At 48.9% G+C, this 12,246-nt stretch overlaps 2 protein-coding genes across 2 annotated transcripts; both read right to left on the reverse strand.

Moving 5' to 3' along the window:
- Positions 1-829: 829 nt before the first annotated feature.
- Positions 830-5,593, reverse strand: LOC311229247 (uncharacterized protein; the record flags this gene model as incomplete). The annotated part of the gene is made up of 2 exons (XM_084315314.1): positions 830-1,993; positions 5,582-5,593. 2 exons carry the CDS (start codon positions 5,591-5,593, stop codon positions 830-832), a joined length of 1,176 nt encoding a protein of 391 aa, XP_084171440.1.
- A 324-nt stretch (positions 5,594-5,917) lies between these two features.
- Positions 5,918-6,706, reverse strand: LOC311229248 (protein Largen-like; the record flags this gene model as incomplete). Its single annotated transcript, XM_084315315.1, has 1 exon — positions 5,918-6,706. The coding sequence occupies one exon, from the start codon at positions 6,704-6,706 to the stop codon at positions 5,918-5,920; it is 789 nt and encodes a 262-aa protein (XP_084171441.1).
- Between the last annotated feature and the right edge of the window lie 5,540 nt (positions 6,707-12,246).

Raw genomic sequence — 12,246 nt, forward strand, 5'->3', positions numbered from 1 at the left:
TGTCTAATGTGAAATATATAAGCATATAAGCAAAACTAGATTTTAGGTCTGTGATGAAAAAGGGCCTCGCGGGAAGGGGGGCCTCGCAAAAAAAAAATAAATAAATAAAAAATAATAATAAAAAAAATTAATAATTTTTTTTTTTTTTTTTTTTTTTTTTTTTTTTTGCGAGGCCCCCCTTCCCGCGAGGCCCTGTGCGACCGCACTGCTCGCACACCCCCTGAGGCGGCCCTGCCTGTATGTATACCTGTATGTCATGTATGTCAGAAATGTCATGATATATATCTCTGTATGTTGCGTATGTCATATATGTTATGATGAATTGAAAATGGGGGACCCTGATGTAAACAAGACGAAAGTCTTTCTCTGGTCTGCATCCCCTTAACAATTGTGTGTATTGAGCCGTACTGTATTGTACCCATTCTGCAATCTGTTAATACAGTTTTCAATCAATCAATCAACCAATCAATCAATCAATCAATCAATCACTCACCCATGCATCCATATGCATACACTGACATGCATTTTCATAAGGACATAACGTGTATAGGTACATAAGGAAAACAGCCATATGCGCTTTATCACAAACACACAAACAAACTCACCACTTGCTCCACTCTGCTCTGAACACATATCTCCTCACGTCTCCATCTCCTCCACGTCTTGGTCCTCCGTTCCTCCTCCTGCTCCTCCTCCTGCTCCTGCACCTCCTCCTCCTCACTGTTTGGATAATCCAAGGTTCATCCGGAGCAGAAATGGATCGTAAAGTAGAAAACACTGAATAGCTGAAGCACGTTTACGCCGGAGAGGGGCGCAGCAGCGTTTGGCGTCAAACCGTGGTGGTGGTGGATTTGCGCAGGATGGTTTTCTGGGGCTTTGTGGAGGACGGGTGATAGGGGTGGTGGTCGGGGTGGTGATGGGGGTGGTGGTGGGGGTGGTGGTCGGGGTGGTGGTGTGGAGGAGGAGGAGGAGGAGGAGGAACGCCGGCTGTCGGCACGAAGCTGTGGCCGACTGGTGGGCCACCGTTTTCCAGCATGAGTTGGTGAGGGAGGTGGTGGAGAGGAGGAGGCGGATGAGGTGGAGGGGAGGAGGAGGAGGAGCAGCAGTGCACCGGGCCCAGCCGGAGGTCGCTCAGCTCCGCCCGCAGGTGGAGGTCCGCGTCGTCGTACTGGAGGTCGCAGTCCGGGCGGTAGCCGTGGTACTGGACCTTCTCGCTGAAGCGCACCCTCTCCCTGCCCGGCTCCCTGCCCGGCGCCGCCCGGGGGCACCGGTTCTTCTCATGGCGCAGCAGCGGCATCGGCCTGGGCAACGTGGGCACCAGGCCCCCCGCCTCGGGCGCCCCCCCGCCGCCACCGCCGCCGCAGCACAGCGTTCCTGCCAGGGGGAACACACCTCCATTGCGCAGCAGCAACGTCCCGTTGGCTTTGTTGGACGGGTTCCCCGAGAGCACCAGCGTGGGGTGAGGCAGGTTCCTCGCGCCGCCGTGGTCCTCCCCCCCGCGTGGAGGCGTGAGCCGGGGCGGGGGTGGCGGAGGACAGGGCCTCTTCTTCAGGACGGCCAGGACGGCTGGCATGTTCGGGGGGACCGGGGGGGTCCTGAAGATGGAGACGGCTGGCATGTTCGGGGGGACCGGGGGGGTCCTGAAGATGGAGACGGCTGGCATGTTCGGGGGGACCGGGGGGGTCCTGAAGATGGAGACGGCTGGCATGTTCGGGGGGACTGGGGGGGTCCTGAAGATGGAGACGGCTGGCATGTTCGGGGGGACTGGGGGGGTCCTGAAGATGGAGACGGCTGGCATGTTCGGGGGGGCCGGGGTCCTGAAGATGGAGACGGCGGGGGGGCGAGGCTTGGTCCTCTCCAGGCTGGAGGCGGTGGTGGTGGTGGAGGTGGTGGTGGAGGTGGAGCAGCTGGAGCTGAGCGTGTCCGTCTTGGAGCTCAGGCCGTCCTCCTCCAGCGGCAGGTCGCAGGTCAGGGAGTCAATCTCGTGCACCACCTGGCGGGGGGGGGGGGGGGGCAGGGAAGAGAGAGTGTCACTGTGGCAACTGGAGGACAGGTACGGCACAAGGTCTATACGTTCCCCCCTGACTCACTGTGGCGTTATGTAAACAGGGGGTGTGATGAGGGTGTGACTGGCTAGTAAGGATGACCAGACACTATAAGGCCTTGTTCACACTGCCAGCCCAAATCAGATTTATTTTTTGGCATATCCAGATTGTATCCAGATTGAAGTGTGGACAGCAAAAAAACTACATGAAATGTTATTTTTGCTAATCTGATCCAAACCACATTTGGAGGTGGTTTGAATTGCGAATTTGCGATTCCCCGTTAGTTTTTTTGTGTCTCTTCTTAGGCTACATCTTGTGCTGTGGTGCGTCTGATTGGTGTATCTCTGTCTCTCCTCTCTCTTAAAGGCCCAATCCTCTGTCTCTCCTCTCTCTTAACCTGTTCCACCCGACGGGACCGGTATCGGTCCTGAAATGACATCTGGTCATAAATCAATATTTTTTTGACTGTTTTCATTTCAAACGTATTCAAGTATTAACATCACTAACATGTCACAACAGCATGTAGAATGTATATTATCAACAATACGTTAGTTTAGCAATAGGTTAAAAGTGTCATTAGATAGATTTAACATTTCAATTTGGACAAGTCTAGTCGCGAGGGCGACCATTTTCAGAGTTCTGTATGAATTATATCAATAACTGTTATTATTCGGGATAATAAGCCACAAAAGGTAAAGTTTTTGACAAATTTGAAAACGCAGTTAGTTTCTCTTCCATATTGTTAGCATTCAGCAACAATTAGATTTGAAAATAGTTTCAAAATGGTGCCACCCTGATAAAAATAAAAAAGTACAGTCGATTACAGTAGATTTCATTATCTGTTCTCATGCACGCCTGGTGATACTAAATCCAAATTGAACTCAGGCATTTCAAGTTCAAGTTTCAAGTTTCTTTAATAGTTGTCATACAGAAGTACAGAATACTTTTATACAAAATGCTTCTTACTGTTGCGCTCCAGAGACTGTGCAAGACAGGATAAGTATGAAATAAAATAACATAGTAAAATTAGAAGTAAAGAAATGAGGTCACAGTGTTCAGTTTAGACATATGTACAATGTTCGATGCAGAATAGACGTAGTTACCATACAATATACAATACTGTGCAGTGTACTAATATACAATACTATATAGTGCAAGGCAGAAATGGCGAAATGGGACGAGGTGCAATTTAGGTACAATTCACAGTAGGTGTACGAGTTGTAGTGCAAATCCTTTATCAATAAATATAAAGTGTAAGTGTGTTTGTGTGATCTAAAGTGTGGACGGTGGGTGCTGCAGTGTGTTGTTTGTTTGAGTGAGTGTGTGCGTGTGGGCAGGGCCGCCTGGGAGAAATGCGAGGCCCTGTGCGAGATTTAACGCGAGCCCCCCCCCCCCCCCCCCCCCCCCCAATGTAAAAAAAAATATATATATATATATATATATATATATATATATATATATATATATATATATTTTTTTTTTTTTTTTTTTTATACAGTCAACATATTCTTCAATAATAGCGCTGCCCGAGGCGGGGCATGATACAGTCAACATATAGCAAAAGAGAGAGCGAGAGAGAGCTCCCGTTCTACAGTCAATATACAGTGTACAGAGAGAGAGGGAGAGAGAGACACATTGGAAAGAAATTGAAATGCTATTTGGCCCTAAACAGAGAGTACACAGTGGCAGAATACCTGAGCACTGTGACTGAAGATCCTTGAGCACAGCCTAGCCATCGAGAAAGGCCGCCATAGGCAGACTGTGTGTGTTAGAAAGAGAGAGAGAGAGAGAGAGAGAGAGAGAACATGTGTGTTTGTCATGTGTGTGTGTGTGTTAGAGAGAGACTATAGCATGTATGAGAGATTCAAAAGGACAAAGATCAACACTTAAATCCAACAAGAAGAGGGTCAACAGAGAAACCAAAGCAGCAAGGAGCCAATGGCCGACATCAGCTAAATAGGCTAGCCAGGTACTGTGACACCAGGCCACGTGACACACAGCTTTGGCCAACGGCCCAACGCTACCCAAGCTACACAAACGACCATTCACACACAGCACATGTCGTATCTCCAAATGTTGTGAAGTAGCATATGTTTTGCCTGGAAAAAAACATCGTTATTAACAAAACATTCGGGAGGGGAAGGAAGGAAGAGTGGGGTAATGTCATCATGACATTTTCATTAATCCAAGTTACCTGCACGATGAACGCAGGGCGAAAGGCACACAGGTCTCCACGTTGACGAAAGGCCTCTCGCTGGCGGGACAAAAAGAAGCTATGGCCAGAGCCTTGTCATGGTGCAGGCCCGACTACATCTTCTGTCAAAGGGCCTGCTATTCTCAAGGCTAACTGATAGCATCAAACGAACGTTCCCAGCTGACGCTAAACAGCTAACTGGCTAACAGTTAGCTCACACAGTTAGCTACTAGTAGTATTAGCTAGTCGACCAGTTTGGCTCCAGAGAGAGAAAGAGAGATAGGGTCAGGTGACTCAGGTCCACGGCGGGTATATAATCATAAGTTGACTCACCATAACGCAGTATCAACGTGGAAGGAGACTTTCTTGGCCCCACGGTGTAATTTCGGCGTATTGCTGCCTAACAGATTTATCTGCTCACAAGTTCTCTTCTCCTTCTTTTGAAAAGACATCCACTCGCCTCGCCTCGCTAGGTTAGCTAACGCTAGTTAGCATTTAGCTAAGCTAGCTACTAGCCGACATGGCTATACCATGAAAGGCTCTGGCCATTTGTCCCGTTAGCGAGAGGCCTTTCGTCAACGTTCCTTGCTGACCGACCGACTGATAATGACCGACCTCTTTCTTCGTCTTGGCTATTGGGCATAACTAAGCATAGTCAAAAGCTGCACGGGCGAAAATGTCAAACGCAGCCGACTCACGCTGCCGGCGTACTACACTGTCTACACATGATGTAAGTAAAACCACTCCCTTCGTTGAAACCAATGCTGCTGCAGAACCCCAGAGGCTGAGCTCCAATAGTGAGTATGTCTGCAGCTGCAGGACTGCAGACCCAGGAACAAGTCAGACACATTCTACAAACGTGTCTAATGTGAAATATATAAGCATATAAGCAAAACTAGATTTTAGGTCTGTGATGAAAAAGGGCCTCGCGGGAAGGGGGGCCTCGCAAAAAATAAATAAATAAATAAAAAATAATAATAAAAAAAATTAATAATTTTTTTTTTTTTTTTTTTTTTGCGAGGCCCCCCTTCCCGCGAGGCCCTGTGCGACCGCACTGCTCGCACACCCCCTGAGGCGGCCCTGCCTGTATGTATACCTGTATGTCATGTATGTCAGAAATGTCATGATATATATCTCTGTATGTTGCGTATGTCATATATGTTATGATGAATTGAAAATGGGGGACCCTGATGTAAACAAGACGAAAGTCTTTCTCTGGTCTGCATCCCCTTAACAATTGTGTGTATTGAGCCGTACTGTATTGTACCCATTCTGCAATCTGTTAATACAGTTTTCAATCAATCAATCAACCAATCAATCAATCAATCAATCAATCACTCACCCATGCATCCATATGCATACACTGACATGCATTTTCATAAGGACATAACGTGTATAGGTACATAAGGAAAACAGCCATATGCGCTTTATCACAAACACACAAACAAACTCACCACTTGCTCCACTCTGCTCTGAACACATATCTCCTCACGTCTCCATCTCCTCCACGTCTTGGTCCTCCGTTCCTCCTCCTGCTCCTCCTCCTGCTCCTGCACCTCCTCCTCCTCACTGTTTGGATAATCCAAGGTTCATCCGGAGCAGAAATGGATCGTAAAGTAGAAAACACTGAATAGCTGAAGCACGTTTACGCCGGAGAGGGGCGCAGCAGCGTTTGGCGTCAAACCGTGGTGGTGGTGGATTTGCGCAGGATGGTTTTCTGGGGCTTTGTGGAGGACGGGTGATAGGGGTGGTGGTCGGGGTGGTGATGGGGGTGGTGGTGGGGGTGGTGGTCGGGGTGGTGGTGTGGAGGAGGAGGAGGAGGAGGAGGAACGCCGGCTGTCGGCACGAAGCTGTGGCCGACTGGTGGGCCACCGTTTTCCAGCATGAGTTGGTGAGGGAGGTGGTGGAGAGGAGGAGGCGGATGAGGTGGAGGGGAGGAGGAGGAGGAGCAGCAGTGCACCGGGCCCAGCCGGAGGTCGCTCAGCTCCGCCCGCAGGTGGAGGTCCGCGTCGTCGTACTGGAGGTCGCAGTCCGGGCGGTAGCCGTGGTACTGGACCTTCTCGCTGAAGCGCACCCTCTCCCTGCCCGGCTCCCTGCCCGGCGCCGCCCGGGGGCACCGGTTCTTCTCATGGCGCAGCAGCGGCATCGGCCTGGGCAACGTGGGCACCAGGCCCCCCGCCTCGGGCGCCCCCCCGCCGCCACCGCCGCCGCAGCACAGCGTTCCTGCCAGGGGGAACACACCTCCATTGCGCAGCAGCAACGTCCCGTTGGCTTTGTTGGACGGGTTCCCCGAGAGCACCAGCGTGGGGTGAGGCAGGTTCCTCGCGCCGCCGTGGTCCTCCCCCCCGCGTGGAGGCGTGAGCCGGGGCGGGGGTGGCGGAGGACAGGGCCTCTTCTTCAGGACGGCCAGGACGGCGGGCGTGTTCGGGGGGACCGGGGGGGTCCTGAAGATGGAGACGGCTGGCATGTTCGGGGGGACCGGGGGGGTCCTGAAGATGGAGACGGCTGGCATGTTCGGGGGGACCGGGGGGGTCCTGAAGATGGAGACGGCTGGCGTGTTCGGGGGGACCGGGGGGGTCCTGAAGATGGAGACGGCTGGCATGTTCGGGGGGACTGGGGGGGTCCTGAAGATGGAGACGGCTGGCGTGTTCGGGGGGACTGGGGGGGTCCTGAAGATGGAGACGGCTGGCGTGTTCGGGGGGACTGGGGGGGTCCTGAAGATGGAGACGGCTGGCATGTTCGGGGGGGCCGGGGTCCTGAAGATGGAGACGGCGGGGGGGCGAGGCTTGGTCCTCTCCAGGCTGGAGGCGGTGGTGGTGGTGGAGGTGGTGGTGGAGGTGGAGCAGCTGGAGCTGAGCGTGTCCGTCTTGGAGCTCAGGCCGTCCTCCTCCAGCGGCAGGTCGCAGGTCAGGGAGTCAATCTCGTGCACCACCTGGCGGGGGGGGGGGGGGGCAGGGAAGAGAGAGTGTCACTGTGGCAACTGGAGGACAGGTACGGCACAAGGTCTATACGTTCCCCCCTGACTCACTGTGGCGTTATGTAAACAGGGGGTGTGATGAGGGTGTGACTGGCTAGTAAGGATGACCAGACACTATAAGGCCTTGTTCACACTGCCAGCCCAAATCAGATTTATTTTTTGGCATATCCAGATTGTATCCAGATTGAAGTGTGGACAGCAAAAAAACTACATGAAATGTTATTTTTGCTAATCTGATCCAAACCACATTTGGAGGTGGTTTGAATTGCGAATTTGCGATTCCCCGTTAGTTTTTTTGTGTCTCTTCTTAGGCTACATCTTGTGCTGTGGTGCGTCTGATTGGTGTATCTCTGTCTCTCCTCTCTCTTAAAGGCCCAATCCTCTGTCTCTCCTCTCTCTTAACCTGTTCCACCCGACGGGACCGGTATCGGTCCTGAAATGACATCTGGTCATAAATCAATATTTTTTTGACTGTTTTCATTTCAAACGTATTCAAGTATTAACATCACTAACATGTCACAACAGCATGTAGAATGTATATTATCAACAATACGTTAGTTTAGCAATAGGTTAAAAGTGTCATTAGATAGATTTAACATTTCAATTTGGACAAGTCTAGTCGCGAGGGCGACCATTTTCAGAGTTCTGTATGAATTATATCAATAACTGTTATTATTCGGGATAATAAGCCACAAAAGGTAAAGTTTTTGACAAATTTGAAAACGCAGTTAGTTTCTCTTCCATATTGTTAGCATTCAGCAACAATTAGATTTGAAAATAGTTTCAAAATGGTGCCACCCTGATAAAAATAAAAAAGTACAGTCGATTACAGTAGATTTCATTATCTGTTCTCATGCACGCCTGGTGATACTAAATCCAAATTGAACTCAGGCATTTCAAGTTCAAGTTTCAAGTTTCTTTAATAGTTGTCATACAGAAGTACAGAATACTTTTATACAAAATGCTTCTTACTGTTGCGCTCCAGAGACTGTGCAAGACAGGATAAGTATGAAATAAAATAACATAGTAAAATTAGAAGTAAAGAAATGAGGTCACAGTGTTCAGTTTAGACATATGTACAATGTTCGATGCAGAATAGACGTAGTTACCATACAATATACAATACTGTGCAGTGTACTAATATACAATACTATATAGTGCAAGGCAGAAATGGCGAAATGGGACGAGGTGCAATTTAGGTACAATTCACAGTAGGTGTACGAGTTGTAGTGCAAATCCTTTATCAATAAATATAAAGTGTAAGTGTGTTTGTGTGATCTAAAGTGTGGAGGGTGGGTGCTGCAGTGTGTTGTTTGTTTGAGTGAGTGTGTGCGTGTGGGCAGGGCCGCCTGGGAGAAATGCGAGGCCCTGTGCGAGATTTAACGCGAGCCCCCCCCCCCCCCCCCCCCCCCCCAATGTAAAAAAAAAAAAATATATATATATATATATATATATATATATATATATATATTTTTTTTTTTTTTTTTTTTTTTTATACAGTCAACATATTCTTCAATAATAGCGCTGCCCGAGGCGGGGCATGATACAGTCAACATATAGCAAAAGAGAGAGCGAGAGAGAGCTCCCGTTCTACAGTCAATATACAGTGTACAGAGAGAGAGGGAGAGAGAGACACATTGGAAAGAAATTGAAATGCTATTTGGCCCTAAACAGAGAGTACACAGTGGCAGAATACCTGAGCACTGTGACTGAAGATCCTTGAGCACAGCCTAGCCATCGAGAAAGGCCGCCATAGGCAGACTGTGTGTGTTAGAAAGAGAGAGAGAGAGAGAGAGAGAGAGAGAACATGTGTGTTTGTCATGTGTGTGTGTGTGTTAGAGAGAGACTATAGCATGTATGAGAGATTCAAAAGGACAAAGATCAACACTTAAATCCAACAAGAAGAGGGTCAACAGAGAAACCAAAGCAGCAAGGAGCCAATGGCCGACATCAGCTAAATAGGCTAGCCAGGTACTGTGACACCAGGCCACGTGACACACAGCTTTGGCCAACGGCCCAACGCTACCCAAGCTACACAAACGACCATTCACACACAGCACATGTCGTATCTCCAAATGTTGTGAAGTAGCATATGTTTTGCCTGGAAAAAAACATCGTTATTAACAAAACATTCGGGAGGGGAAGGAAGGAAGAGTGGGGTAATGTCATCATGACATTTTCATTAATCCAAGTTACCTGCACGATGAACGCAGGGCGAAAGGCACACAGGTCTCCACGTTGACGAAAGGCCTCTCGCTGGCGGGACAAAAAGAAGCTATGGCCAGAGCCTTGTCATGGTGCAGGCCCGACTACATCTTCTGTCAAAGGGCCTGCTATTCTCAAGGCTAACTGATAGCATCAAACGAACGTTCCCAGCTGACGCTAAACAGCTAACTGGCTAACAGTTAGCTCACACAGTTAGCTACTAGTAGTATTAGCTAGTCGACCAGTTTGGCTCCAGAGAGAGAAAGAGAGATAGGGTCAGGTGACTCAGGTCCACGGCGGGTATATAATCATAAGTTGACTCACCATAACGCAGTATCAACGTGGAAGGAGACTTTCTTGGCCCCACGGTGTAATTTCGGCGTATTGCTGCCTAACAGATTTATCTGCTCACAAGTTCTCTTCTCCTTCTTTTGAAAAGACATCCACTCGCCTCGCCTCGCTAGGTTAGCTAACGCTAGTTAGCATTTAGCTAAGCTAGCTACTAGCCGACATGGCTATACCATGAAAGGCTCTGGCCATTTGTCCCGTTAGCGAGAGGCCTTTCGTCAACGTTCCTTGCTGACCGACCGACTGATAATGACCGACCTCTTTCTTCGTCTTGGCTATTGGGCATAACTAAGCATAGTCAAAAGCTGCACGGGCGAAAATGTCAAACGCAGCCGACTCACGCTGCCGGCGTACTACACTGTCTACACATGATGTAAGTAAAACCACTCCCTTCGTTGAAACCAATGCTGCTGCAGAACCCCAGAGGCTGAGCTCCAATAGTGAGTATGTCTGCAGCTGCAGGACTGCAGACCCAGGAACAAGTCAGACACATTCTACAAACGTGTCTAATGTGAAATATATAAGCATATAAGCAAAACTAGATTTTAGGTCTGTGATGAAAAAGGGCCTCGCGGGAAGGGGGGCCTCGCAAAAAAAAAAAAAAAAAAAAATAATAATAATAAAAAAATTAATAATTTTTTTTTTTTTTTTTTTTTTTTTTGCGAGGCCCCCCTTCCCGCGAGGCCCTGTGCGACCGCACTGCTCGCACACCCCCTGAGGCGGCCCTGACCATCGTGACTGTGGATATACTGCGGTACCTCCGTTACACTCAGACAATAATCACCTGAGCAGCTGAGTCAGATACACAAGTGCTTTCATCGCAGGCTAGGGGGAGAAAATCTAAATCCGCCCTCCTGCTACTCTCTTGTCTCTTGATGTCTAGACTTTTCTTCAATTCTCCGTGCCATAGTGTTACGAGAGAGACAAACATTTAGCTTCTTTTCAGAGCCATCTTCAGTGCACTGTCTCGTCCACAACTTTGCCCTCAGCTAAATGCTCCCCTTGCCCCCCCTCCCCCCCCCCATCATTCACAGTTGTTTAAGGGCCTTTTGTACAGACTGAAAAGTGTCCCCTTCACTTCCGCTGGTGTCCAGAATGAGGCGCAGAACGGATTGTGCTGTGAACAGGAAACGAGGCTAGGGGGTCCAACATTCTGAACCGAATGAAAGCTTCACAACAAGCCTCCTAGCTGTCCCAGTGTTTGGATCTCAAAGTTCTGACTATTATGTGTAGGCGTACCCAGGATGTGAACAGGTTCATTCGGAAGAGAAGCGTAAAAATTAGGCCTATATCTAAAACAGCCTTTATCATATAAATCACAGCTTTATTCATAATCATAAGCGGAAACGCTGCATACAATTTCACAAAGTCCAAAGTCACTATCTCTGTGGACGGTGTGGACCTGTGATGAAACAGACACAGGGGGGACCTCTACTGGACAAGGAGGAGACTGCAACAAGGTGGTGCAGGAATCTCTCAACTTTTCCGCTCATCTCAATCTTTCTTTCCCTACAATGATGTTTATGAGAGACACTGAAAACCCAGTGACATGCTGCTACTACAGCTGTAAATCAAATCAAATCAAATTTATTTGTAAGGCCCGACAACACACGTTAATGTCCCCATGGGCCGGACACGTCTTCTTTAAACAAGTCAAGAAGAAACATAACAATAAGTCAAGAACAAAACAAGAACACCATAAGGTCCAACAAATTTAAAATAAATGCAAAATAAATGAATGAATGCAAACACTCCCAGACATACCCCACGCGAAGGTAAGGAAAAACTCACTAAAACCTAACAATAGGAAGAAATGCACCACAGGCAGTGTGGAGGAGAGAAACCTTAGAAGGGCCATTCAAGGGGGGATCTCCCTTCTTAGATGTCGGTGATAGTAGTGTTGCAGACGGACAGTTGGTAAGCATGCACTCATGTGTGAAGTGAAACACAGATGAGTGCATGCAATAGCAACTGAACATTTTGAAAGATTAAAGATAGAGCTGATAGCGGATCTATTTGAGGCACAGGGGCGGCGCAAAGAGGGTCCCATCCTCCCTGTCTTAATCACGGAACGTTCAACACTCTGGTCATCGCTCCGAGACAGCCAGAGACAGGGAGATAGGGGGCGGCGCAGAGAGGGTCGCAACCTCCCCGACATCATCGCGGGACGTCCAGCACTCCGGTCATCACTACGAGACAGCCGGAGACAGGAAGACAGGAGGGCACGCAGAGAAGGTTGCATCCTCCCGGTCTTCATCACGGGACATCCGACACTCTGGTCAACACTCCGGGACAGCAACTCACAGGGAGACAGGGAGACAGGGAGACGGGAGACAGGGAGACAGGGAGACAAGACAGGCATTAGACAGCTCGCGTGATTGTAGTGGGCGGACATAGCAGTGGATACAAGTAAAGGAATGTGAATCACTACCCACCTTCAAAACGTCTCTAAAAGAGCACCTACGGGAGACTGCAAT

The sequence above is a fragment of the Notolepis coatsorum genome (genome assembly GCF_963971535.1).
Source record: "Notolepis coatsorum genome assembly, chromosome: 5".
NCBI classification, from domain to species: Eukaryota; Metazoa; Chordata; class Actinopteri; order Aulopiformes; family Paralepididae; genus Notolepis; species Notolepis coatsorum.